Raw genomic sequence first — 27,929 nt, forward strand, 5'->3', positions numbered from 1 at the left:
GGTAGAAATGAAGATACAGGTTTTAAATTATAATCCTCTTACTTCATAAGAGCTGAATGCTGAGAGATTTCTGCTTATTGGATACTGCACGGTTGCAGTTGTTTAGGTAGTACAGTGATTTGATTTCAGGCTGTGGGAGGGCAGAGCAAACCCAACTCAACAAATAAATGATGATTCAGAATTAAAAGCCGCATCCTAGCTGGCACCATCCTTCCACGCTTGTGAACCAAGTGACGGTTTATGCTGCTGCAGGAGATTTTTTTCACCTGCATCCAAAGCCAAACTCCTGCTGTCCAGGCCAGTGACCCAGGTGAAAAATTCCTAAGAGGCTCTAAGAGCAGCCTCAAGGGCTGGTGCATTAACACATCCTGTCCCATGTTCCCTGTTGTGGTTTTCCTCGAGGAAAATAGTTCAGCAGCTGGAAGGAAAACTGAGTCTGGTTGTTAAAAATGGGGTTAAAAAGGAAACACCCGTGCAATGATCTTGGCGATGACTCTTGTAGCGCTCTCTCCTTTACCTTGCTCCAGGGGCAGCTGCATTTTGTTTCAGGTAGCTTGTACAAATAAGAATTTCTAAATTTAGGGACAGGACCCCTCAATATAAAGTACACTGAGTGTTACTCTAAATGCCCACCTGGTGTGGCTTTAATCAATATCTAGCATTTAACTGGGTTAGCAAATCCCTTGGTAAAAGACCACTGTCGTGCAGAAATACATTTACATCCAGAGAAATGTGTGTGGTTTTGTTTTGGAGTCTTTTGGGGGCAGAGATGGATCTTGCAACAGTTTTATCCTATTTCCATCCAATGCATGGTTTTGATATTTTACGTCTCTGCATAAAACAGTTAAAAAACTTTTTGAAAGTCCATGTGGTGACGCTTTCAGTAAGCTTTTAGCTGGGTACTCTCTGTTCGTGGGTGTAATGATCTGAGCGCTCAAATGAAATATAAAACACTACAGCAAGATATTGTATTTTTTATTCACATGGAAGAATTGCATTGCTTTCTGTTGTGGCCACACAGGAAAAATAACCTTTGGGGTTGTTCTGGGATAGCCGAGGGCTGTCTGTGGTCCCAGCATGCTTCGTGTTGTTATAAAATGTTTTGCTTACGCTGTCATGTTTCTCCAAAAGAGATTAAAGCTTTTTGCTGGTGTTCAGCGGAGTTTCAGCTCACCCTGGACAGGAGCAGAGTCGCTGCATTGGTGTTACTGGGAAGTTACTGGAAGTCTGAAGGTTTTCCTCGCCCAAGGTCACCGCGATAGCGATGGTAATGGAGCGGCAAGCTCCTGAGTCACAGTCATGTGTTGGAACTACAAGACCATTTCTCCTCCTCGTATGTAACTTCAATAAATATAGACCCAGCCGAACTTCTTCCCTAAGTGAGGAGAGGATTCAAGAAATGGCGACAGGGCTTAACCCCTTCCCATGCCAAACCCAACTGCGCTGCCAAAGGCAGCAAGCTCAGCAAGTGACACCTTTCTGCCTGGGGATTTAAGAGTTTTGTTCCAAAAAAAAAATCTCCACTGGCAGCGGGAGGCAGAGAGCTGTGTGACTCAGCTTTTTCTGAACCTGATGTGTGTACTTTGCCTGTTTATTCCCAGTACAGTCAGTACCAAGGGAGTCATGTTACGCAGCAGGCTCAGTGTTTATTAACCAGCTCGGGAACTGATCTAAGAATAACTTTTTTCATTTGTTTTGTTGGTAGTGATTATTTTACTTTTTTTTGCTTAGCGCAGTCAGCAGCCCAAGGTAGAAACTGCACAGAAAATGGGTAGAAAGGGTTTTCCCCAGCAAGTTGCGGGAATACATAAACACACAACTATTATCGCCTTCCCCCTGTGAATAGCCACATCTGAAATATAAAATCTCTAAGATGAAAGGTTTAAGGGAAGCAAATTGCTCTGCCTCAAAAGTGGAGCAGCTCAGCAGTCATCCGTTCTGTTCCAGCTTGGGGAGCTGCAATTATTTGAACTTCAGGGGTTTCAATACCAGCATTTAGATGCTTCTGAACCAAAATTTTTATACAGAGTGATATTTGCTTCCCTGCCTTCCCCTCCGTTGTAGTTTATTTAGGGGATTTTTAAAGCATTTCCTCACTGATCTCTTCATTTGCTCACCTCATCCTCAGTGTTTCAGCTGCGGTGCATAAAACCCACATATTTCCAGCGTGACTGCATGTGATTATAATTACTTTGTGTACTTATTTAGATGCTTGGCACAGAAAAAAGTCCTTTTGACAGATGAATAGATGTGATACTTTTAATCAGCTGACTTATCTGAAAAGCAATAGAGTGCTGTGATTTATTCTGTCAGTTGTTTTGATAGTTTTTTTAGACTACCATGTACTTATATGTGAACTTAGTACCTGCAGAAATTTATAAAGCACTTTTTTTCCTCCCTTTTTTTCCCCCGTTATGGTTCTAACACAAATACCAGTTTGGGCACACCTACATCTGGTTTGAAACGTGCCGAGCAGAAGCATTTCTTGTTGTGTAATAGTTGTGAAACATATTTATTTAGGTGATGTTTGTTGTCTTCAGTGGGATTTGTATTGCACTCATTCCTCAAGGCTGCAGTTGTGAACCTAGGACCCAGAGCAGTTGTCTGGGTTAGAAACAGCACTGCCTGTCCAAAATTACCTTGTTTTGATGACAGTTTAATAGCAGAAACCCTTCAGTGGCTGCTATTTAAGCCTCCGTATGCTTTTTTCTTTATTTATAACTTAATGCTATACTTATTCTGATAGCATTTAAATACTAAAGCAAATTTAACACTAGATTGCATCGTCTTACATTTGCTTCTTAGCCTTACTGGTGTCAGAAATGAAATCTGTTATCAGTGAGGTGGCTGTCTTTGGCACTGTATTTAAAAATGCCTGCTTTACAGTCTTTCTACTAAAACTTACAGTTTTTTAGCCTTACTGATAGCTGTGCTTCCTTTCTTTCAAATTTCCTTTTGCTTGGGTGATTAAAAGAAAACTCAGGCTGTCTTGGATGTGGGTAAGGACTTTGGGGTAGCAAGGAAGTTATATCTGACTTAGGCTTTGTTCTTTTGCGTGCAAGTTAAGCCTGAAGAAAACATGTTTTCATGAGCCTGAAGAAGGGGGAGAATAGTAGATATTTTCTTTTCTTTTTGCTGAGATGCTGTGGGAGCAGCAGTTCAAACCGTTTGAGATAAGGTCTCTTCTCTTGAGATGCAGAGCTGGAGGCACAAGGAGCTGGTGGTCAACTGGTCCATTTACATGTGAGTGTTCATAATATTTCCTGACACAGTCACCCACTCTGCATGCTTGCTGCTGTCTGGTAGGATATGAGAGTAGCATCAGGACCCTTTGCAAGGTGTGTGGACTGACACAGAAAGCCACTCATCCTCTAAGAGGACAAGCCTTAATCTCAGGTTGGGCAGCGATCCCAGATGCAGAAAGTCAGCAGCAAGGTACTACAAATGCAGGACAACTTCTCTAGGTTGTGGACAAAAACATACCAGAGCTTCCCTGTGTCTTGTTAGCGCTCGATTATTCTATGCCGTGCTGTGATCGCTCATTGCTATGGTGTCATTACCGCTGCGAGATACGGTACATGCTGTTTATTGTACAACATTGACACGAGCAGCTCAAGCAGAATCACACTTGTCAAATAAAAGGGGAAAATATTTGATGCTGCATCTGACATCTCAAAAAATTAGAAGACTTCTTGTAAATTAGTTGTTAACATGAATTAGAGGTTTTGCCAGTGGTAAGAAGGGAGGGAAGTGCTGGTTGGAGAGGATTAGACCAAATGAGCTCCTGGAGAGGAGGGGCAGTGGAAAACCTGCCCTGCTTACCTGCCAGAGGTTGCTGCTTCTATAGCAGGAGCCGATTAAAACATTAACTGCTCTGTATTGATATAAACTACTGCAGAACAACATTCTTCAGCTAAATATTCTACCGAATGTGCTTTGGTGTCCTCAATCACAGCAAAGACCTAGGGATATACTTGGAGCTGTACATTTTTATCATCTCTTTGACACAAAAAGCAGGGTGAAAATCAGATAGAGGATAACAGAACGTCCTGCCTAGTTAGCTTGTGTAGTAGGAGCACTGTCCTTCATTGTCTATGTATTTGTGTTTAAGTTTTGCTCTTTAATGATCAGTTTGAGTGTGATCCTAAAGCAGGAGTAGGAGGTGTTGCAGCAGTAGGTGTTTGGGATGGGACTATTTTTGGGCTACGCTCAGTGCCCTCATCCCCTGCCACCATGTTTTGTTTTGGCTTCTTTTTTCTGAGGCTAGAAAATTCTCTTGTCGGATTGTCTCTAAATTGTATTTTCATTTACCTTGTATTACATTTTGATCAGCAGGAGATCAGGTGGGGATTTTATGTCTAGGGATGAAAAAGAAGAAAACAAGAATAATACAGAGACCCCAGCTGTCTCCTAGATGCTCTGGAAGGCACAGGACACTGGTCATTGTGTGCTGGGGCACTCGGCGGTAGATTCTTTCAGTGATCAGATGTGCTAGGTGCTCTTCCAAAATAAGACATATTCTTGCTCCAAAACTGTCCTACACTTGCTCATATTGAAAGGGCTGAAGAGGCTGAGCTGTGGGTAAGGTCTGTGACTGCTGTAGGACTCAGCCTGGGAGGTGAGAAGTAAATGTATGCTTTCCCCAATGGCATACTATTATGCCCACTTTATTTTGTAAGAAAAACTTCTTAAATTGATTTCCTTAAAAGCATACATCCTTCATCTTGTAAGGACTGGTTGACTCTCCCTTGAAAGCCAGAACATGCCTGATTATACTTGGTGTAGTTTGCTAGTTCAGACTTGGAAGTTTTGCAGGCTTCAGGACTGAGTTTCTTTCTAGAAACAGCACATTTTGTGTTGATTCTACACCACTCCTTGAGCTATTTGCCTAAAACAGAGCTTCAGGCTTTATGCTGGATCACCTCTCTTGATAGTTAAAGTTTTATAAGTTTCTTTTTTCTTTCTTTAATACAAACAGGTTTGGCCTACTGACTATAACTTAGTTTTATTGTTTAAAAACTTAATTATTCAAATCAAATGTAGCACAGTTCAAATCAGAGATACCCTGAAATGTGCCTGAGGGCTGGCGCAGTGAAACCTGTTCTCTCAATACCACATTACAGGCTGAAACGATTCCCTTTATTCCTTAGACCTGCTCTTGAATTTTAATGCAAAGGCCATGAAATTCAGAGATGAGAAGGGTTTCTTCAGCAAGGCTTGCAGTGTGAATATATCATAATTCTGTGTACAGAGAGGTATTGCAATGTTTTTAAGCATATCCTCTCCCATAATCTGTGAAGTGAGCCTGAAGACCTCCTCCCAGAGGAAACCCAAGGCCTGATGAGCCCCTTTATTCATCAAGTAAATCTGATGGTACATAGCCAGGAGGTTAGCAGGGACTGTGGTTACCATTAGTAATGCCAATATCCAGAGCTGGCACCACAAGGGATAGACAGTGAAGGAGGAAGAGCTGAGGAGCTGAAGAAGTGGTTTTCAATGGAGTTGTGCAGGAGCTACAGAGCAGCATGTAGAGTTAGAACCTAATTCCTTTTGAAAGTGAAGGCTGTCGCAGGCTAGTGGCTGGTTTTTATGTCATTACAATAATAAACTATTTTAAAAAAAAAAAAAAGGTAAGTTATAACTTTTTTCTTCAAAAAAAAAAAAAAGGAGAAAGGTGCTCTGAAAAGTTATTTCTAAATGTCTTGTTAAAATGCGTAATCAGCATAACTCTCCAGCTCCAGTTTATTGTTACTTTGGGCAAATAACATTGGGGAGAGCATCTGGTGGTATAAATTGTTATAGCCCATAGAAATCAGTGGAACTATGAAAAATTTATACAACCCATGGTCTGCCTTACATCTGTAACGATTTTGGGCCGTTTCATTGTGTTGCAAATGCTTTAAAGCAGCAGCGGCTTGTATTAAATGCATTCGAGCTTGTTTCTTGTTACTTGTCTTATTTTGGAGGATTTATCAGTGATACCTACAGTTTCCAACTTTGCTTGGAAACAGGTTCAGAGGAGGCTTTTGGAAAGTGCATGGATGGGGGATCAGACGACACAGGATTTCATTGACATGGTGTTGCATTGATTTGCCTCTTTGCTATGTTTTCCACTGCGGCACTTGGGGAGCTTAGGGTAGTGTTGATAAATTGGTTGGGTCCTTGACGGAGAAGGCTTTCTGCATCACAATCACCTATGTTGTCTTTATCTCGATGTTCATCCAGCAGTCCATCTTGATAACATGTTCAGTTCCCATCTTTCAGGATGAATCATTTGATACACTCATTTTCTTTTTACTTTTCTTGTTCCCTGGCAGGCTCCTTACCCCTCAGGACAGAATGCAGCTCCAACCACGTTGGTGTACCCTCAAGCCCCTCAAACAATGAATACCCAGCCTCAGACCCGCTCACCGGTAAGGGAGCCCATGTTTGCATTATCTTGTGTTCTTTCTTCCTCATTTGTGTGTTTTTCTGTGTGTATGTGTGTGTCTATAGCACTTGGCCAGTTCTCTGGAAAGTGTGTTTTACTGAACTGGAAGCACTTCCAAATGGCAAATATTGATTGAGTTTTTCAGACATTGTCCTGGTAGGATAATGTTCCTTTTAAAGTGGCTTATCAGAAAAGAAGTGATGGAGGGACTCTCATCTACGTTCCAATAACATGATTTATTTTTAGCATAGTTGTTTTCAGGTTCACTTCATTTTAGAGTTTAGATTCATTACCAGAATCTTTCTCTTTTCTTCTTTTTTTTTTTTTTTTTCTTTAAGGAAGTATGTGGTAAAGTGATAGACCAAAGACCAGTAAACGAAAGCGATTCTCTACAGCAGCAGCACAAAGTCTCCAGTGGTCTCTGGGCATTACTTCTGAATCAGTGCCACTGGATCAGTTCTAACCATTTACTGCCTAGCACCCTGTAGGTGCTCATGCATTTAACGTAGACCTTCTGTGTACCCAGATCTTTTTGTGGTAAGCCCCTTTTCCATCCAGCTTTAGGTTTGGTTGTCCTCCGTAATCTTTTTTTTGTGTGTGTATTGTAATACTGCTCTGCTATTGTAGGACTTGGGTTCCCCAAACCAGACTCTTTTTGGGGAATCTCTGCTCATAGCACAGTTCCACACGATGCTAGGAGACCCTCCTAGAGCATCAGATGCTCAGCCCAGCTTCTGGAGGCATGGTAGCTTACTATCACAATGTCTCAAGCCTCAGTTAGCCAAGGGAGCAGCAATCCCAGCGCCTCTTGCAAATCCACGTCTGTGTCGTAACACTTTCAGATTACCTATAAAACCACAACACCGTTTCCAGCACTCATCTCTTTTTAGAGTAAGATGAACGCTGCTGAAGCGTGGCAACTGAAAGCCTCTGAGACAGAAGTCTTCTGTTTGTCCACATAACAGGGAGAGAGAGAGAGAGAGAGAGAGAGATACAGGGCAAGCTTTCCCCCCACGTGCAGCTGCACCGATGCGCTTGCCCTGCTTCTGGAGGTTTCATTCCAGGGGATTTGCAGGAGGGTTAGTTTGGAGGCCAGTTAACCTCTGTGTTGATGAACGAACCAATTAATGCCAGTTTTGATGAAGATTCTATGATGTGGACAGCGGCAAATTTGTAACTGGATCCCCCCTACCTCCTTAGTCCCCCATTCTGATCAGTAACGTTGGGATACTGATGGTAAAACCCCCTCTTTACTCAGTAAGTATAATCATCATCTTTATCTTTAATTGTTGAAAAGCGCAAGTAAGTTTATATGGTTAGAACTGGAGCAAAAACCTGACTGAAGAGCTGCATCTCTAAACCAGTTTTTTTGACAGCCCAGCAGAACAGTGCCAATACATTGCACAGACAACTGGAAGAGGAGGAAGGTTTTGGAACAGAGTCCGGTTTACAGGTCCCTGGCTGGAAGAGGCTGGATAAAATACTGCATTGTAAGCAATATAACAAACTGTACTCCTTCTTGCAGGCAATTGTGCCAATGGCACTGTTTTTATTTCTTCCTTTCTTTATTTATTATTTTTTTTTACCACATCTTTTTTGTTGGCTGATCTATAGAAATGCACTGATTTTGCTTCTTTGCTAAAAGCATGAGCTACTGTGGCAGTTTCTGCCAGGTTAAGTGGCGATGCAAGGTCCAAAGTTGAATTGCAGTTGGGAGGGTCTGACTTGGTGTAGGACAGAGACCAGGGCGGCTTTGGGTTTGCCGTTCAACAGATAACATTGTCAGGAAATTTGGCTGGAAAATGTGTCAAATTGTAGTGTTTTGGCCCCATTATTGAGGAGGTATTGAAGAAGAATTTGTCTGCTGTTGTCAGCCATTTTTATATTTTTTTTAAACTCTCCTGTATGCAGTTTTTGCCATCTGCTCTGCTAGTGACCATCTCCACCCCCATTACTAAAAGCCGCACCCATAACATCTCATTCCACCTCCCCACCCCAAAACAAATGCAAGACTAGCCTGGTCCTGAACTACTCTTGCATTTTGTTCTGGGCTTGATTTACTTTTTTTTTTAATTACTATTTTTTAATTTATTTTTTAACTGTCTTTTTTTGGTGGTGAGGGGAGGGTGAAGAGGGGACAAGGAAGGTGGCAGGATGTCTTTGCCATCCCTAGGTTTCCATAGCACAGTCCTGTCCGTCACGCAGCTGGTGCGGCTGCTGTGGGTAGGTAGGCTGTTGCACTAACGAGGTTGATCCTAACCCTGCTTCCTCGAGCAGCCGGAGCTTCCTCCATCCTGTTTCTGCATCCAAGGGCCATTGGCAATTGCACGGTTCAGGCTTTTCTGTTCCTTCCAGGACAGCTGCCTTTGCAATCCAACCGGCTTCATGTTTTCTCCCTGTTAGCATCGTAGCATCACTCCGATAGCAAGAATTTCAAAGTGCAGCTCCAGCTGGGGGAAGAAGAACGAAATCAGAACCATTCAGCACTACTGAAAATTATCTGTTAGCTCTTGCCAATGCCAGCCCCTGAGCACCAGGTGATTTTAACACAAACTGTCCAATTCTAGGAGGTCTGCCAAAAAAAACGTGATCGGAGAGGATGTTTGAGCGATCCAGAAGTGGTTGTTTTCAGAGAGGCTTGAGATGTGCCAGCTCAACGTCAGCAGATAGAGAACATGCCCCACTGTCCACAGAGCAGAACCGTAAAGAGTGTGGGTGGTAGAAATGTTGGACCCAGGTTTCATAAAGAAGCTTTCCTTTCTATCTACTACCTTCATTGGACAGAGAAAAAAAAAACCCAAAGTGTCTCTTTTAATCCGAGCCAGCAGTGACTACAGTTTGTTCTGTTGCTTACAGCTACTAATAGGAATAAATCCTGCCAACCTGAATTATTTCAAAAAATTAAAAATGAAAAAAATCAATAGCCAATGGTGACCAGTGCAAAATAGATTAGGGTATTTTTCACTAACTTTTGAGGTTTTATTTTATTTCTTTTTTTTTTTTTTCTTGTAACGCATATTACTTTTCACCATGGAATATACTTCAGCTTCTTAAGATGTAAGCTTCCAGCTCTTGTTTTAAACACAGTGAGAATGAATCTTTTCTGTGGAACAGTGATAAGAGAGGTACTTTGGCCCTGAAATTAAGCAGCGCAAGGTTTTTGCACCCTGTCATTGTCTTTTTGATTAATTTTTTTCATTGTTGTATAACATGGAGTGTGTAGCCCCTCTGGAAAGGCTTGTGTCAGCCCTTCCAGGGTAAGCTTTATTCCCTTTTCTTGAACACAAGATGTTTGAACTGGTTTTGAGGAGTTCTTCCTTTAGGAAGATAAGGACTTGAAGTGCATTCACCTCCCGAGACTCATCCAGGTGCCCATTTCTCATCGCTGTAGGACCAATCAACAGAGCCACTGTCCTCTCCACACCCTGAGCCTTGGGAGAACGCTGAGAGTCTTTGAGTGCTACTGTCCTGCGGTTGCTATTGAAACAGAAATTTTAGCTCTTTAGTCTTACAAGATGATCATGCTTTTCTTTTCTTTTTTTTTTTTTTTCTTTAATTGTAAGACTTAGGGAAAATTTTCAAGGGTGGGAAAACTCTCCATTTGGTGAATCAGTGCAGGTCATTCTTTATAAACTCTTGTACTAGAAATAGTCCATGTGTGCATATTTTCTAATTTCGGGAGGTTTTTATGACTTTTCATCCGTCATGATGAGGTGAAGGTAGAAGGAATATATAAACACTGGTATTAGTAGTCTAGTTCTTGGAAATCTTAAATATAGGCAATTAAAATGTTTATAAAGGAGAAAATCAGCTGGACCAGTGAATATTTATACTTTGCTTCTCATGTTTGATGGCATTAAAATGGCTGGGAGGTAGGGCTGCAAGTGAACCCCAGTCCACTTTTTCTTACTGAAAAAAATTCTTATTAAGAAAATCAATAATTAGTAGCCAGTTTTGATTGCTCTTCTCAGGCAGAAAGTAAAACGTACTGAGCCCCTGTAGTATAAATTAGCAGACATGGACTGTAGCTTGTGCTTCGGTACGTGTGTTAAGTCACTAAGCCATCACAACTAGCAACAGGTAGAGGCATGCGGTGGGTAAAAAGCCATCATGGGATCTAGTTTCATTTGCTCCGTTTAATTATTGGAGCTATTATCAATAGATTTATCTGCTGTCATCGTGGAGCTCTGCTGATTACACTGAGAATTAAGGGTTTAAATACCTAACTCGGCTTCTAGAAGAGGCTACCTTGTCATCTTTATTTATATTTTCCATTTCTTGCATTCATTTTTATTTCTATTTTAACAATCAGTTACTTATTGGAAAATGCTTTTAATGTTTACTGAGCATGTTAAATTCTGATTACTTTCCTCCATGTGTAGCCCAAGTGGGTGGGAAGTGATTTAGTAACCTGAGCTCAGGGCTGGGAACCAGGATCTCCTGTACTCCATCCAAGCTCTACCACTGATGCCTTCAGCTCCCCGGGGACATCACGGGTTAACCTGTCTCCTTCGGTTTCAGATGGGGGTGACAAATCTGACTCATGAAGGAGGGTTATATTGTGATAGTTGTGGGAAAAAAAGTCTGAAAACAAAATTGCACTGTGTGTATGTGCAAAGAATTGTGGATCTTTGCCTTGCAGGGAATTTCCCGCTGCCCCCAGGCCAGCAGGACACTAGCTGTGCCTACCTGGCTCTTAACTGCTCTCAGGCCATGAGTCTCCATCCTCCGCTCCCACCAAATATTTGGAATGACTCTGAGTCCAGCTGCTTTAACCATTTACCTCCACCTTGAAACAGTTTAAAATCTCCACTGCTGCTTGTTTTAAGTTGTTTTTTGGTTTGGGTTTTGTTTTTTTGGTTTTTTTTTCCCCAGGCAGGATAAAGAATGCCTGCATTCACACACTACAGTGCCTTTAAAATAACTAGCAGCTTTGGCTGTTTATCTCCCAGCTCTCGAGCAGCACACTTCCCCCCTTAGCGATGTTCACTTGTTATATCTCAGTACCTGTCTGTCACTGTCCTGCAGCAAAGCTTTTGACTGTTTTGTGTTTTTTTTTTTCTCGTGGGTTTATTTTGCATAGAGTGTGACATTTTGGTTTCGTTGTGGTGTTTCTGACTCTTTGTGCCTTTCCTTTTGTGTTTGTTTCTCCCGCCTTTCCTCAGTTTGCAGCGGGGCCTCGACCTGCCCATCACCAGGTACAGTACGCTGCCCCTTCATTATCATCCTAAACTAATTGGCTGGGGGAGGCGGGTGGTTGGAGGTGGTTCACCCACTAACTTAAAACGAAGGCTCGCTTTGGAAACCCAGCCCCGTTAGTAGATACTAGCACATGCATAACCCTGCTAACAAGCTGCCTGCAACACGGAGTAACACTTTTAATTCTCAGTTGGTGTCACTGCACTCATTAACCATACCACTTAACACCGTTTCCGTAGGAAAGGAGAACCTGTAGAGATCATTGCCAGGTATTTGTGAGATATGCTTGCCTTTTCAAGTCTCTAGAAAGTTTGCTGAATATTTCCTAAACTAGTCGTTGGGTTATGTTGCCTGAGCTGAAGATGTCAACGAGAACTGGGCTTTTGCATCCCTGAGAAAATCCTACTTTTCAAACTCAGAGCAAGGCAAACGACTTTACAATTCATACATTTCTTGTGTGATACGCCTGAGTATCTGTTCTCATTACATTGCTTAATGTTGTTTTTACTCACCCTATGAAAGCCAAACATGTAGGAATCTTTGTAGTATTCCTGTTGCATGACTTAAGAAGAATGAAAATTAGGAGCAGGTCTGACTCGTGAAACTCATGGGCAGCACTTATTGGGGTGGCAGAAATACCAGAAGGACCTCTTCAGCATCAGGACAGATGCACAGGTCCCTTCTGTCTTAGCCAATGTGTCCAAAGTTGTCTTTTTTATCAACTCCTAAATTCATCTTTGCCAAATCCCTTTTCCCCTGGGGACTGATTTTGCTGCTTCTTGTAGCTTTTCAGGGGACAGATGTGGTACTGATGGGTGGAAAAGAGGAGGAGAGGCATGGCAAATGCAGGAAAGCTCTCCCAGATTCGGTTGTTTCCGTGTCACTCTTGGCTTGGAAGGAACAGGCTGTTTCCACCAAGTTAATAGGGAAGAAAAAAATAATCCCATTAACTCCAGTGATGTCGGGACAGGGGCTTAAGTCACGGAAGGTTTGTTGCAGGAGAATTACTTTGTTCTCACTTTGCTCCTGTTAGTCTGAGCAGTTTAATACTGTAGAGATGAGCACCTTTGGGAAAGTACTGTCTCAGGAGAGCAGGTAAGTGTGTTAAGTGGGCACAGACACCCCAAAAAGCTGATAATACTTGTTCCTTCCACCTCAGAGAGCAGCATGGAGACAGGCGTCCTTCCAGAGCAGGACAAAAAAAAGGCTTAAAAAGTAGAATGAGGCATTTGCACTTGTTTGCTCGCAGGCAAATGTCATGAGAGAGAGAGAGAGAGAAATTATTTTTGTGCGTGGCAAGGGATTGCATTGACAGGCGGCAGTGGAGGAATGTTTGCAGAATGACTGGGCAACGCAGGGAACGATGGAATTAGTATCTTGTTTAGATACTTCTGTTCTTGACCTTAACTTGAGGTCTGTGTTTATATTATGCAATACTGAAAGTGCATCGCTGTTCAGAAACTCCTTAGTTCTTTCATAGGTCATTACTAAGGCAAATGGCTCACACTGAATATATAATTTAATATTTTTATAAAAATTACTGAGCTCATTGTGAGCAGATTTTGGACCATGAGTCTCGAGGCAACGCAGCCTTGGAAGAGATGCTTTCAGCACTTGGTGGCTTTACTGGTATGACTCTACCACCAATCTGTCATAACTTGATTTAAAACTTTCTTTTGGACCCAGTTATGACCCCGCCTGCAGGTTAAAAGTTGTAATTTTCAAGTGTTTTCCCAGTTTTATCACTACGTATTTAACTGTCTTGCACTTAGATTTTTCACTCTTATATTTGAAGTCTGCTTATAATTATCCGAGAGAGGCTGTCACTGTTAGAAAAACCTTTCAGGCTTTATTCCCAGTTATATGTCATGCACTGGATCAGGACAGGCACAGAGAAACCTGGGCTATAGATGAGCTGTTTATTTCTTTTAATCCAAAAGGCTCTGCCCATGGCACGGATTGGGGATGGAGAGAGGGATTTTTGCCACTGACCTGTGTAGGAGGGTCACGGCTGTTGAAGCGAGCTCATCCCAAACCCAAGACTTGGAGGGTGCTTGAGACCAACATAAATAATTATTCTCACATGGGAAGCTTCTGACATGCTTAAGTTGTGTAACATATGCAGTAGGCTTTGAGACAGAGATTTTGTAACCTAAAAGGTACTAAATAAATAGATCGACCATAGCGGTGTTAATATTTGTTGCAACAATACAATGTGCTCTTCTAAGAAAGTGGCAGCAAGATGTTGTTTGCAACGATTCCTGTGTCAATCCCAGTGTGATTTTATTAACATATGCCTTCTATTGATTCTGTGTCTTTTTTCAGTCAAATAATGGATTATTCTTTAATGTTATTTCCTGTAATTATTAGATCTTTAAAGTAATCAAATTAGCATGATTTAAGCACCTGAAGTTGACTTGCAACTCTGTCAGCAATTTATTTTCTGATGGGAATGCCTGCCCTGGTAGTCCAAGCCAGTTGATGCTATAGAAAGTGTGATCAAAGTCTGTATGAGAGAAAATACTAGAATGAGATTTAGGGTGCTATACTAAGTAAATAGTGGCTGAAGGCAAATGAAAATAGCTGCAGTGGTTCTGATTAAAAGCTAAATGTGTATCACTAATCCTTGGTTCCATGAACACAGCTACCTGAGAAACCACTGAAAAGTCTCATTTTATAGGAGAAAGAAAGTGGGCCCTACAAAGTGTTTTGTGGCAGTATTTTTAAATATACTGTCAACTTGTGTTTTTCTTGAAATGCTCTAGCTGACTTGGCTACTACCCTGCCTGGGCTTGCTGCTCTGTTTCCCACACTATGCACAGAGCATCCCTTTTTTTCTTTCTAAGTTAGGCTCTTGAGTCATTTTGTTGCTTCTGATCCTCATGAAGCACAATTGAAAATAGCAGTTTTCTTCTAATCTGAAGTCCAAAATGTAGAATAACCCCTAATTTCAGAAGTGACTTCAGGACCATATGGGTTATTTTAAAGTGGATCCTCAGAAGAGGCCAGTGTAATTAAAAACAGAAATAAGAACAAATATAAACTGAAATGTCATAGTTCCCTTTCTGACTATAGTTGTATTTGAGATTAGTTTACTGGTTATGGCACACTAATTTAGTTTGAGGTTGCTGTTGTAGTTTGTTCCAGTTTTAGCTTGGGGTTACTCGAGTTCTTTTGGGTATAGCTTATACAACAGAAAACTGGGTTTGGCCATGTACTGTTGTTAAAAAGCCTTGTGATTTGGAGAGGTCAGGAATTTACTCCCTGAGCTGACTCAAGACTAAGCATTTCATAGCTTTTTTAAGTATCTCGACTTAGAAAGCAATCAGAAATGGGTGCCATAGTTACTTCTCTGCCTTCATCCATGAGCGTATAAATGAGCTACCAGTTCTAAATCCCGTGGCTGGCACAAAAACATCGTGTCCCGTCCTGTTGTTGTCCCCATCCCCCCCATCCCCCCTCCCCTGTTTTATCATTTAGTAAATAATAAAACTGGGAAAGTCTGAGGTGGGGGGGAAATGCCCAAAGGGCTGCTATAGGGTTGCTGGTGGCCACTGGGGAAGCAAGATGTGGACCTGTGGACGTTCTGCTTCAGCTCCTGCTTCTGGCACCAGATCTTTAGGTCTCAAGGCTGCAACTCCTCAGCTGAGCCCTGGTGCCTGTGTTGAAGTTTGAAAGCTCAAATATAATGTGCCAGCTTTCACCTGCAAGTAGACGTGGTTCCTGCTGTATTGCATGTGCAGATGCTGCCTCCTCCCTCTTCCAGGTCAGCATCAGGTTATCCCACCAGCCTTCCTGGTCAGACCAAAAAGACTAAAAATTAATAACAGAGCTGTCTCAGGGTATGAGAAGCTTAATTGAAGCGGAGAGCTTGGTTGTGCAATTTGATTTGATAACGTTGATGATAACTTGTTGAACTTTCCTTTTGCTTCCTTTTTCCGCAACCTTCTGCAGGGCTTTGTGGACCCATCACAACTGCCACTCTTGATCCAGTCTAGAAAAAAATAGATGGGTGCCTATCCACATTGTGTTTGATGGGCTAAGCTTAGCATAGATTTGTTTTCAGTCCTCTTACCACAATTTTATTTTTCAGTGAAGCTTTTAGAGTAGGGAGGGAGTGTTCCACAGACATTTCACTGGAAGTGATGGCTTAGAAATACAGAGTAAATGGAAAATCAATTAAAATGCAGTGGTGGTTTGTCAGAAGGAGTTCTGGTGTTCTGTTTGATCATTGATTTTTCTAGATGACAGCCTCTTATCTGGTTGGCCTTCAGCAGACTTTTTGACACAGGGTCATGTGGGAAGAAAATTAAGCAGGAGATGATGATGGTTAATAAAAGGATATCAGGGCATGTATATATAAGGAGTGACTAAGAAGTAAAGGGCAGAGTAGTGCTGAGAGAGGTAGACAGGAGGTTAGTAGTGGATTTCCTTAATATTAGTGTTAATTACTCTGGCACAATTAGCAGGCATGTGTCTGCAGCAAACAATGAGTACAAAGCTAGAAAATGTGGTTAGCACAGGGATGCTGGATGCTGTGCAAGGAGGACCAGCATGATGGAAACGAGGCATAATCCAGCATTGCAAGGTGCAAGCCCTCATACTTCAGTGCCAAGGAGAAGTATTTATCCTATAAAATAGGAGCTCATCAGCTGAAACCACCTGTGCAATGCAATCTTTAGGTAAACCAGGAAAGTTATTTCCAGCTGAGGTAGGGAGTTATTACTGCTGTATTGGGAAGTACTGGGGAAACCCTGTCTGGAGCGTGTGTACAGCTCTACTTTTTTATTTTCCAGAAAGAATTCCTTGAGCAGGTAGAGGAAGGGCTGCTGAGATGATGAGAGCTTATTGAACAAGCAGGCTAAAACACTTGAGCTTGAGGCAGCCCATAAAAGCATTGCCTGAGAGTGGTTTAGTTGTACTCTTCTGTAAGTATATTGGGGAGCAACAATAGGAGGAAAAAGTTAACAGACTATATTGCCCAGTAGTACTGACTCCAAGATAATCAAAGAAATCCCTCCCTAAAAGAGGTGAATAGATAATGGATGGTACTGTGACTTGAGGACCATGGCTCAGGTCCTCACTGATTGCTGAATGACTGTGTAGCATGTTTCACCCTAATTTAACCATTGTTAGACATAGCAGGACTTAATGTTAATTTTTGGAGGAAGCAGTCAAGGAAGGGTTGATTTAACACAGGATTTCTATCAGAAGCCTTGCTGTGGCCCAGGGTACCTTCATTCTGGTCCTGTGTGGGTCCTGTATGTGCTCCACTCCAAATCCTGCACTTATTAGAAGAAATAGAGACAAGATATATCCGATTTTAATCTCCTGGTGTTCTCCGATGGGACATCATTAGCATTACTTGAAAATGTTGTCTGTGCAGGCATCTGTTTGACCTTGCAAGATGAATTTTTTAACAAATCAAGTCAGAATAGTGAAACATTTCTAAGAATGACTTTGAATATTGCTAGCTTAGCTTTGGAGGGACAGGAGCAAGCATGGAGCAGAAAACAGTTTGCCAACCAGATGATACTTGCTTTGAACAGTAAAACCCACATACAAATCTGATACACAGTGCTCTGATGATACCGGATTTCCTTGAGAATTTTAGTTTTACTTATAGGAAGTGGCATAGCTAAAACTAATTCAAACTTTGCCAGGGAGATCTCTGTTTGGCACCTGCAAAAGCTTCTGATGGTCTTGTTGCTTGGAATAATGGATCTGCTTTTCTTCTTGCTGCGTCTGTCTTCCTACTAGTAATGAATTTCTCCTTTTTTCTCCGTCTTTGAATTTGAGCTACCTCTGCGATAGTGTGGGCAGTATAGAGTTTTTTTGAGAGGCTGGGTTTTTTAACATAGAGTTTCCTCGTCGGAGGTCCTCCTTCTTAGCACCACCATGGTGGTGTTTAGTGTTTGATGGAAGAGCAAGCCTGTGCGACGCACCACTCATTTTGGCGCACAGAGTGTGCCTGCCTGCCTTCTGCTACAGCAGGAGAGAGAGCAGGCTTGTGTTTCATGAAATGGAGTTTCTTCAGTGTATCACCCCAACAGATAACATCTCATGATCTTTTAGGCACCAGTTGCCAGTGATGGAAACGAAAAGCTACCCATAAACAAGGAGTTTCTGTTGCTGTAAGTTTTTCCTCAATGGTTTCAGTGGTGTTAGTAGCAGGTTTCGTAGGTGCAGCAGAAACTTGAGGAGCAGGGTTCATGTCTGCAGCTTGCACCGGTGGAGGACTCCCATCTCTTGCAGTGGAGGCTTTTCTTGCTGCCCTGTGAATGTAGTTACTGTCAGTAGAGAGGCACATCTCGCTTCAACCTCCAGCCCATTTTCACTCTGCATAAATACAGAATCGTGGTGGCTATTGACTTGTACCCCCACCCCACTCTGGAGACATTTCTGCTGTAACCTGCTAACAGGTTAGAAATAGTAATTATTCAGTAATTTGAGGTGAAAGAAGAAAGGCCTTTGTACTTTTTGGTGTCTTTGGATACTGGAAAATTGCAGACTCTAGTAATTCTCACCATAAATTCATCATATGCCCTTGGTTCATGCAACACTCGTGTAGTTCCCCCACATTTAGACAGCTGCACAGTTTTTATTAATGTGGAAGCATGGTAATGTGTTGCTCTTCTTGTTTTCTTTCTGCACCCTTGCTACTAAACTTTCTACCCAGATAGTTGCCTTCTCCTGGTTCAGGTCACGCTTACAGTGTGCCGGTGACAATTCTTCATCCAGATTAACAGGGTTGGACATAAAAGCATTGCACTCATCTTAATGGTATCTGGATTTCCGAGACAGGGAGTCATCTGTGGCTTTCCTGGAGAAACCGTTTGCTATGGGGAATAACTTAGGTGTCATAAAGTCTTCAGCAGCACCAGAATGACCATTTTAAGCTCATTGTCATGTCAAGTGTAAAGGCACCACAGCTTCCTTCTGCCCTACCCCATTCTTCCCAAATGCCAAGGCAGATAAGCCCAGCTCATTCCTTCATTCCTTAGTGGTTACCACTCTCTTTTCTTCTCACTGTTCATGATATAGTTGCTCACAAACTATTTACATCAATGCACTTCATCAGCCAGCAGTCTTCGATGTGATGTATGATGACCTAGTTATTATTATTTTTTTGCTTAACAATTAAATATGTGGCATTTCTTATCCTTCCAGTCTTGGTGCAGAAGTGGAAACCAAATCCATGATTTGAGCAAGGGTTTCTGCTTTATCTGCTATCTCTGTATCACTGAAAGAGACCAGAAAAGAAAAATGTTTGATGTTTTAAGAACAGAGTAAACAAAGTCTTCCTGTAGTATCGTATTTCCTGCAGTTAATCATGGTTTGGTTGGGGTTTTTTTCTTTTTTTTTAAACTTTTATACTTCCATATAAAACTTTTCTAAAAGAGTTTCTGACCCCTGCCTTGGGATTCTGGTAGAAGAGTCCTTGGTACCAGTCCAGTGTCTTTTTCTTGCTGTTTCTGTAAGAGATTAGTCAAAGCAGGATAGAAAGATGAATGGAATTGTGTGCAATTAGGGTGCATGTTATATCCTATTCCTTCCTATTGATCTGTAAGCTGTTCCATTGGCTTTCTTTCTGTTTCCTGCTGCTTTCTTGCTTCGTTATTGAAGGGAGGATTCAGACCTATACAGGTAATTTTAACTCCTGGTTCTGCATGGCATAAGTGTCTCTATCACTTCTATCATTACTCTGTTAGTGAATGCATTAATGTCTGACGCATATCTTACCGACTGAGTTTCAAGATTGCAAAGACTCCAGAGCGAGGTCTTCCAGTGCCATGAATGCTCCATACCGTGGATGCTGATGCCTTTCCCAGCGCATAAGGGTTGAGAATGGAGCGTGTACCAGTGGGTTGCTTGGTTTCCTGGACCTGGTCCATCTGCGTGGGGCATCACTTCATGCAAACATGGTAGAAGAGTTTGGTGCCACCCTGGAGGAGGTTGCCACCTTTCTGAAAACGGAAGGCAAGACAAGTCACCCGGCTCAATTTGTACAAAGGATAGGCATAACGCACCTCTGGCCTTTGTAAAAATCTGGCTTTTTAGCTGTTCTGGAGGTATATTGGAACAGTTTCCTTGATCTTTTATTTCCCTAGGATATTTATAAAGGTGGCTTTTTTGGCAGTCAACCCACCTTATAAAAAGTATTTTTGACAAAAATCATTTTTCTAACATTCGCTCTGAAAGTTGAGGTGTATAATTCAGTAGATACAAACTAATAATTATTGGAATTTAAAGTTTCTTACCTTCTTCTACCTTGTAAAATAGAAGGCTATAGCATGATCTTGCTATTTACAGATAAACAGAAATTGTCCTGCAGTTTTCTGAATGCGTGGCAACCCTTTGAAAGCAATATTATAATTATAATGTTGTATTATATTGATATTTCAAATTCTCTCCCAGAAAGTCTAACCGGTTCTTTGTTTTCTTTTTCTCTCCCTCCTTTCTCCCTTCCCTGCCCTAGTTTTTTCAGAGGCCTCAGATACAGCCTCCAAGAGCTACCATCCAGAACAGCAGCCCTTCCATCCGTCCTGGTGCGCAAACGCCAACTGCGGTATATCAAACCAACCAGCACATCATGATGGTTAATCATCTTCCAATGCCCTACCCGATGCCTCAGGGCCCTCAGTACTGTATACCACAGGTAAAAATACATTGTCCAGGCACCTAAGGAACAGCAAAACAACATTTGCTCCATCTGGATTTTCTCAAGACCTGCCGTAGACTGGGGTGGTGGTGTTGAAATTAAGCTGGTAGTTGCATATGTAGCCTTTGTCCTTTTTCTGTATGAAGTATTTGTTCTGTGCATGGAGGCAGCAGGAATAAATTACCTTTCTAGTTTTTGAGGTCCCCCTCAAAACCGGTGTGAAAAACTAAGCTCTTGGAAAATGTTTAGTGCGATAAATGTATCTAAATTGACTTAATAGATCTACAATTACTCTAAAACCTTGGGCCTCATAAAAACACAATATTGCTGAAATCAGGGGAGTGACTGTTTTTTACTTCAGCTCTCATGTCCTCCCTGTTGTGTCTTTAGATGACATGCCTTACCTCTTTTTTTTTTTTTTTTTTTTTTGACAGTAACATTTCTGAATCTATCATTAATCAGTTTGATAATCCCATCGCTGTTGATTTGGGGCGCTCGATTACAGGCTCTGTATGCAACAGCATGAAGATGCCCAACTCCTTGTAAACTGATGGTTATTTTTTTTTTCCCCTCCTAGTATCGTCACAGTGGCCCTCCGTATGTTGGGCCCCCACAGCAGTATCCCGTTCAGCCGCCAGGACCAGGACCCTTTTATCCAGGACCAGGTCCTGGAGAATTCCCCAATGCCTATGGTAGGTTCTGCTTGGAGATTTCTTATAAAGCATTTCCTGGGTGTGTTTTTCTGTTGTCAAGCTGAAGATTTATAATAGTGAAATGGATTAGCATTTGTTTGAACTTCAAATAGCTGCTCAATTTGGTTGTGTCACAGCCCTTATTATTCACTCCTGAAAAATTCACAATAACAGAGTATTGTTTGTATGAGTTCTTAAGGAAAGGCTGCAACTCACAGAACTACCCATAATCACACGTGAACAAGAATGGTGGCTATTTGTTATTCCCTGCTCAATCATTATTATTTATTAAGGTATTGTGAATACATCTGGCAGCCCTGGTTTCCATTGAGCTGTGCCCTGAATATGTTCACAGCAATACAGCAGTTAACATTTCTTATCCCTGTGTTCCTTGTTCGGTGTTTAGTGAGGGAAAAGAACAAGCCATGTGGTTTGATTCACCAGTCTTATGCTGCAAAGATCAAGTTAGTCCAGTCGAAGAGTTTGTAACCCATGCACAGGCTGAAATTTGCCCTTTTAATGGGCAACTCCTGATCTCACCTTTTCTCAAGCAAAAGGCTTGGGAGACAGCCCAACATCATTGTGTGTGCTGTGGTTGTTTGGCACACCATATTCGGTATATTTGATTGACTCCCTCAGGTACTGAGCTTCAAAGCTGTACCTAATAATTCAGAGGCTGCATGTCCAGTGCTGGGTGCCCCTTCTGTCTGCATCTCACTGGTCCTTGACTCCTCCAGGACTTCACAACTACCTCACTTGGGTCCCAGTTTGCAGACCACATGTAACAGTGGGTGACTGTCCTTCGCTGTCCCGTGACACCTCTTCTCTTGGCAGTCATCTTTTACATAAAAGTAATTAAGTCCTTTCTTAATAATTTCCAATGTGTTGTCATGTACAATATATATCATACTTACATCACAGTCTCCTCTAAGGTTTTCTGTGGGATCTGTATTTTGATAGTTAAAACAAATCAGCTCCTGCAAGCTGTATTTGAATGAGATGCAGAATTAGGTGTCTTGCAGTCATGTATATCACTTTTTTTTTTAAATTTACCTTCCTTATTTATGGGAACATTTTAAAATCCATCAGGATGATTCTAGTCATCACCATGTTGTATGGGTAGGGGTTTTTTTAAGGGTCTTCACCTATTGATACCGAATTTGAGGTATTTTGTTCAGTCTGATTGCTACCTGCCCATGCACATTCTGTAATCTGTTGGGGGCAGAGATACTGTCAACTTTCCATGTGGCTTTAGCTGTTGGTATTTCAGAGTGTTAGAAGTGAATGATTACCTTTCAGGCTGAACAATGACAACCCTGTACCATGGGCAGAATTGCACGCTTGCTCTTCATAAATACACATCCCTTTTAAAGGGGAGAAAAGCCCCAGTTGCTTCCCTACTTATAATTTTAAAAGGTCTGGACTCTTTTTTTTTTTTTCTTTCCCCCCTCCTTCTTTCTTTTTTTTTATTTATTTAGTGTATAGCGATCTAATGGGACTACTTTGAAAGGTTGCCATGAAGCCTTCAAACCTGGTTATGCAATTTGTGAATAAAAGGAGAGAGCAATTACAAGGCAGCTAGTTCCTGTTTGCTTATCCTAGAAAAAATAAAGAGAAGAAATATTGCAATGGTTCTTTAAATCTGATCCTCTAAATGAGGAAATTACCCATTTTTTCTGCTGTTACAGGTCTGCTTTCTTATTTTCTGCTCGCTTAATGCCATTTGTCTGTCTTCACTTCTGTAATTTGGAAAAGGTTCCCTTCCGGTTCCTTTCCACTCCTGAAAGTGCCTGGTTTCTTGCACAGAGCCTTGTAATCTTTCAGTCCCAGCTTGTTTTTAGGTTGCTGTGTCTGCGGAACATCAGTGGGTGAACCTGGAGCCCTCTGTCATGCAGAATGTTTTCCAGGCAGAGGAGGTTTAGCCAAGGAAGAGGATGATTACAGGTTTGCCTGTACTCATCCACGTTTCCCTCCTGTTGCTTCCTTGCTATTTATATAGGGACTGGAAATGTTCAGTCTCTCACCAGGTGCTGCTCATGGCATTGGGAGACAACTGAATTTTCAATACAGGCATGGATAATGCTGCTGGCAGTGGCCCTTCCCATAACCTCAGGACTTTGTAGCCAGTGTGGCTGCTAGACATCAAATCATTGCAGTTTAACAGGCTGTAAAGAAGGTGATAAGGGAAAATACTGCAGAAGACAAAACTTGTGAAGATGGACAGTGCATTTTTTTTAACTGTCTCAGTTTTGCAATTAATCGTTCTCTCTTATATCAGTGAGTTTCCGTTCTACCCTGGGAAAGACCTTGAAATGATGAATGGAAAGGAGGGAGAATAAAACTTGGGTGCCACTGAACTGGAAAGGATCAAAAGGCAGGGTGAAGAGCAAAGAGCGTTGCACTGAAAAATGCACTTGGTTTGTTGCCACAGAAGCTGTATTTCTTCCCAGAAGTTACTCTTGCTTTTTGGGATTTGCTTTTTTAAAAGTATTTTTCATAAAGGAAGAGCCCTTCCTTGAGTTATGCTGTAGCTCGCTCTCTGGCAGGGATCACATTACAGGCAATCTGATTAGATCTGGTTTCTAGGAAACTAGAAATCAGGATAATTAACACATTGCAGGGCTCCCAGGCTTGCTCCTGTCCTCTCACATTATCTGAACTCGTGTTGTACACCTGGCCGGCTTGGCCAAAGCATTAGTTGGAAGAGTTTGAGGCTTCATCACTATTTTTAAGGAGAGAGGCAGGACGACTCTCGCTTCCCAAGCCATGGGGATGCTGACGGAGACTTTTGTGCCCTGAGGCCAGATCTGAAGTCACACTGCTTACTGTGAAGTTCAAAATGAAAAGTTTATTGAGTCATTTAGGCCACCTTAATTGCAGCATCCGAGAGTGAATATAGCAGGCTGAGCTTTTAGCAGCTTGATGGTGGTGCCATGCAATGCTCTCTTTCAGCTACCTGCCTGCTATTTCAGCAGCGAAAAGTTCTTGTTCCGAGCTTGCAGACAGGGAGCCTGCTCTGAGCTTTTGCTTTCCAGCTCTCGGTTTGAGGAATGTGTCCTTTGAAGTTGCAGATCAGATTGTGCTGGGCTGGCTTTGTTTGCTTTCTTGGATTTCACCGTTTGCTTGAAATAGTAATAACCTCCCGTTTTGGTTACAGATGCACAATACAGATTTTCATTCCCATTTAAAGGTTAGTTCAGTTGAAGAATAAATCACATTGCTCCAGATGCAAGTGCAAGCAGGCAGTCCACCCAGTATCCATGCCTAGAAGGGAAAAAACCCAGCACCATCTTACAAACTCACTTGATAATCTGATCCACAGACAGAAGACAGCTCTACTATGCCACCTTTATTTATGTCTGGCACGTTTTTAAAGCACTCAGTCATTTTGAGCCAGTCTTATTCCATAAAGAAAAACATAATGAAACTATATTGGATATTATGAATGTAATCCACAACGTGGTATAATTTTGCAATAATAACCATGGTCATGCTTTTTTGTGTTGCAGCATGACAAGAACATTGCTTGTAATTAAATTTTCTGGCTATGCTTCAAAATAGGTTGCAGTTGACCTTGCAAATTCTTTGTAATGGTTTGACTGAATTTCTCTACAAAGACAAAAACCCCCCAAACAACAAACCCACCTGTTTGTCTGTCAAAGGAGTCCAAGGGTGGGCCACTTACCTTTTCATGCCTTGGTGATTTCAACAGCCTCTCTGAAATGGATGCACGTGATCATTTTTTTCCTCCATCAGCAGAAAAAAACGAAGTAGTGACTTAATGGCTTGTCTTGATGGAGTAGCAGCTTCTGTTTTAGTGGAAGTGGGGAAGAGCAAAACACGGACAGGTGACCAGCTGGATGTTAGAAGTTCTGGTTTTTGAAGGGAGGGAGGAGTAGGTGGCCAGTTTTACCTCTTGTACTTGCTTTTGTTTCATTAACAGATGAACTGAATTTTTCACTCTTGTTTCTGTCTTCTTGTCCTCTCCCAGGAGCACCTTTTTACCCAAGTCAGCCAGTGTATCAGTCAGCACCCATCATAGTGCCTACACAGCAGCAGCAGCCTCCACCAGCTAAAAGAGAGAAAAAAACAGTAAGTGATCATCCTTAACTGGTACATCCCTTCTGAGAATTGTCCTGGTTCTAAGGTTGAAGGAAATTAATAGCGATCTTAAGCTTAAAACTGAGCTTTATCTTTACAGAGAGGCTAAGTCTTGCCTTTCACGCCTAAGTGTAATTAAACATTGCACAACGCTGCAGTGGTTGTCTTATTTTCAACTTTCTATGGGGACTTCCTGCTCTGACTTTGTGACATCTCAGCCACTCAAAAAGGAAAATATTTTTGCCAGTTTTGTAACGAACATAAATGAAAGCTGCATTGTCTTCCCAAGCCTGGGATCCTCAGCTGCCCGCACTGCTGCTTAGAGTTTTACCAAAGAGCCAGGTGGGCATGAACAAACTCAGATCAGTTTGGGAGCCTGTTGGGAATTGGTTCAAATTGACAAAAAAGAAATTGTTCAATATTATGCCTTGGAAAAGTTAGAAAAACAGTAAGTTGCGCATTTATTTGTAGGTTTGAAAGAACCTGAACACATGACGTTATCAAAGTAGGTAGAGGTTTGGAGACCACATTTCCTCAAGATACACAGATTAATGGAATTTAAACCCATTTGCAGGTGGATGATGGTAGGGAATAGTAAAGACACACCAGGTGAATGTAACATTTAAACAGAAAACGTTAGGAGTGGACTTGAACCTGTGAGTGAATAGTTGATTCTAAATGATTGAAAAGGAAGTTACGTTACATCACTATGTGTGTTAGGGTGGTTTGAAAACATTAATAGAACTGTTTCCTGGGAGAAAAAAGAATGCAGGACTTGTACGTGTCTCAAAATGCAGAATATTTGTATCTTTTGATTTTTGAAGATGATGTGAGATGACACTTGATTTGGGAAACTGGAAGAGCTGAACAATGTGTTAGCTGGGCTTGTAAGAAAGACCTTTTTTGTAGCTGCTGTCAGCAAAAGGTGATGCAACTCTTTTGCTACCTCTTCACCATCCTCTTGAGTCCCGAGGAGTCTCTTTTCAGCATCCAAACCATGACATGGCCAGATCATTGATGCCATTTGAAATGCAGACGTTCAAAAATGCCCAACTGGTTAAGACAGTTTCATGCCAACAAAGCTAAGTTCTTTGAAGCGGAAAGGCAAAAGGTTTTTTGAATGCCTGAGATGCCTTTCTCTGAACGTACTATTTCAAGTTGCTCATCTGGGTCTCAGCTGAAGAAATTAGAGAAATTAAAGAAAAATTAAATGTATATATGTTCACACCTGGCATGCACCATTAGTTGAGTGTTTGAGTACTACAGGCTATCAGGCAGGGAAAGCTTGTTTTAATGCCATTGACTACTTGTCAAGAGGAGGAGAGGGTAGGAATTCGTGCCAACTCTTAAGTCCCTGTAGCTGTGGTTAATTAAATGTTTTAGAAGAAAAACTCCCCATCAAAAACAAGAGAAGACCACTTATTGTCAACATGCTAAGTACCACATGTATATTTATTTGTCTTCATAACCCAAGAGTCAAGAAGACATCACACCATACTGAAGTTGATAAATAACAAAACCCTTCTGCAGCTAACAACTTTAAATGTTGCTGACTGAAAAAAGCGTGTCGGTTTCCAGTGAGACCCCTGCCCTCAGAAGGATTATGTCTCGGTTTGCTTGCGGTTGTGCGTTGTGCTCAGTGCAATGGGGATTCTGCGTGCAGTTTATGGACTGAGTTCAACCAAGAGCACTGTCTTTAGGTTTATGGAAATCTTCAGTTTTTATATCAAAAATTAAATACTCTGTTCCAAATTAACCCAGACAGCTTGATTGTTCCCTGTATTCGGTGACACACATTGGCTCAAGTGTCAGTTGAGGATTCAAATGAGTGTGTTCTTGAGTGGTTTATTTTGGAAAATATTTTTCCTTCCCATTTTGGGGCTGTGAAGAGGCTCAAAAAACATACTTGTTTACTAAATGCTGATGAGTTTCATAGGACTTTAGTTTGTTCTTCTTGCTGTTTCCCTTTCCTTTGCTCAGTATTTGTTGTTTGATTCCCTCTGTTTTGTTGGTGTGACTTTTCTCAATAGGGAAGGGAAAACCAAAAAGAGCTGATTTGCTTTCCCCCTTTACCAGCAGCTGAGTTGGCAAGGTCACTGAATTACATATCAGGGTAAAACATGGTCTTTTTTTTTTTTTTAATTCTTGCACTTCCCACTAACTGGCAAGCTTAGTTCTGTAGCTAAACTGTCTGCTAAATTTTCTAAGTTGCAGTAAACTTATTTTCCAGGAGTAGAGACCATATTCTGAATTACAGGGTCATGCACTGAGTGAACATGTTTAGACTTAACTGTTGTGTTTGAGCGTTTTGATTAAATTAGGTTTTGAGATTAAGGGATGACATACCCTGCATTTCACGTTATCGAAACAAACCACATTCCAGCGTTCCTGCAAAGCATCAGCTCAATCCAGAGCATCTCCTGCCAAGTGTAATGGAATTATGTCCTGTCCATGTTCTCCTCTCCATAAACCCCAAGGACAGCGTGTAACTGGAAGACTTGTTTGAATTATTTCTTTGTTCAATACCGCAGATCCGAATCCGGGATCCAAACCAAGGAGGCAAAGATATAACAGAAGAAATAATGTCTGGAGGGGGCAGCAGGAACCCAACGCCTCCCATTGTGAGACCCACTTCCACACCTACTCCACCTCAGGTAATAAAGTGGCCACGTAGCCCTTCTCCCAGTGACATCTGCTTTGCTTTGCTGTTTGTTAGAGTGAATTCCTGTATCTTCCATCCACGCCACCGATCACCTCAGACACCTGGATGGTCCTAAGTTGTCAGTGTTCTTCAAGAATTTTATTCCCCATCCCCCCCCCCCCCGCCCCCCCCCCCCACCCCCCC

At 41.8% G+C, this 27,929-nt stretch overlaps 1 protein-coding gene across 8 annotated transcripts in view; it reads left to right on the forward strand.

Moving 5' to 3' along the window:
* EIF4G3 (eukaryotic translation initiation factor 4 gamma, 3) overlaps positions 1 to 27,929 on the forward strand; it is a 105,097-nt gene that overhangs the window by 19,603 nt on the left and 57,565 nt on the right. For 6 of the 8 annotated variants that reach the window (XR_774961.1, XR_774962.1, XM_010577195.1 and 3 more), the window contains exons 3-9: positions 6,318 to 6,413; positions 7,807 to 7,920; positions 11,596 to 11,628; positions 20,109 to 20,288; positions 20,869 to 20,983; positions 24,975 to 25,075; positions 27,616 to 27,738. Coding sequence is in view for 6 of the 8 variants with exons in the window: in XM_010577195.1 (XP_010575497.1) it covers positions 6,384 to 6,413; positions 7,807 to 7,920; positions 11,596 to 11,628; positions 20,109 to 20,288; positions 20,869 to 20,983; positions 24,975 to 25,075; positions 27,616 to 27,738 (696 nt within the window). In the remaining 2 variants the exon portion in view is untranslated. The remainder of the gene's footprint in view (positions 1 to 6,317; positions 6,414 to 7,806; positions 7,921 to 11,595; positions 11,629 to 20,108; positions 20,289 to 20,868; positions 20,984 to 24,974; positions 25,076 to 27,615; positions 27,739 to 27,929) is intronic. The other 2 variants (XM_010577198.1, XM_010577199.1) reach the window with 2 other exon arrangements.

This window comes from Haliaeetus leucocephalus, unplaced genomic scaffold (assembly GCF_000737465.1).
Source record: "Haliaeetus leucocephalus isolate CR32 unplaced genomic scaffold, Haliaeetus_leucocephalus-4.0 Scaffold556, whole genome shotgun sequence".
In the NCBI taxonomy this organism is placed as follows: Eukaryota; Metazoa; Chordata; class Aves; order Accipitriformes; family Accipitridae; genus Haliaeetus; species Haliaeetus leucocephalus.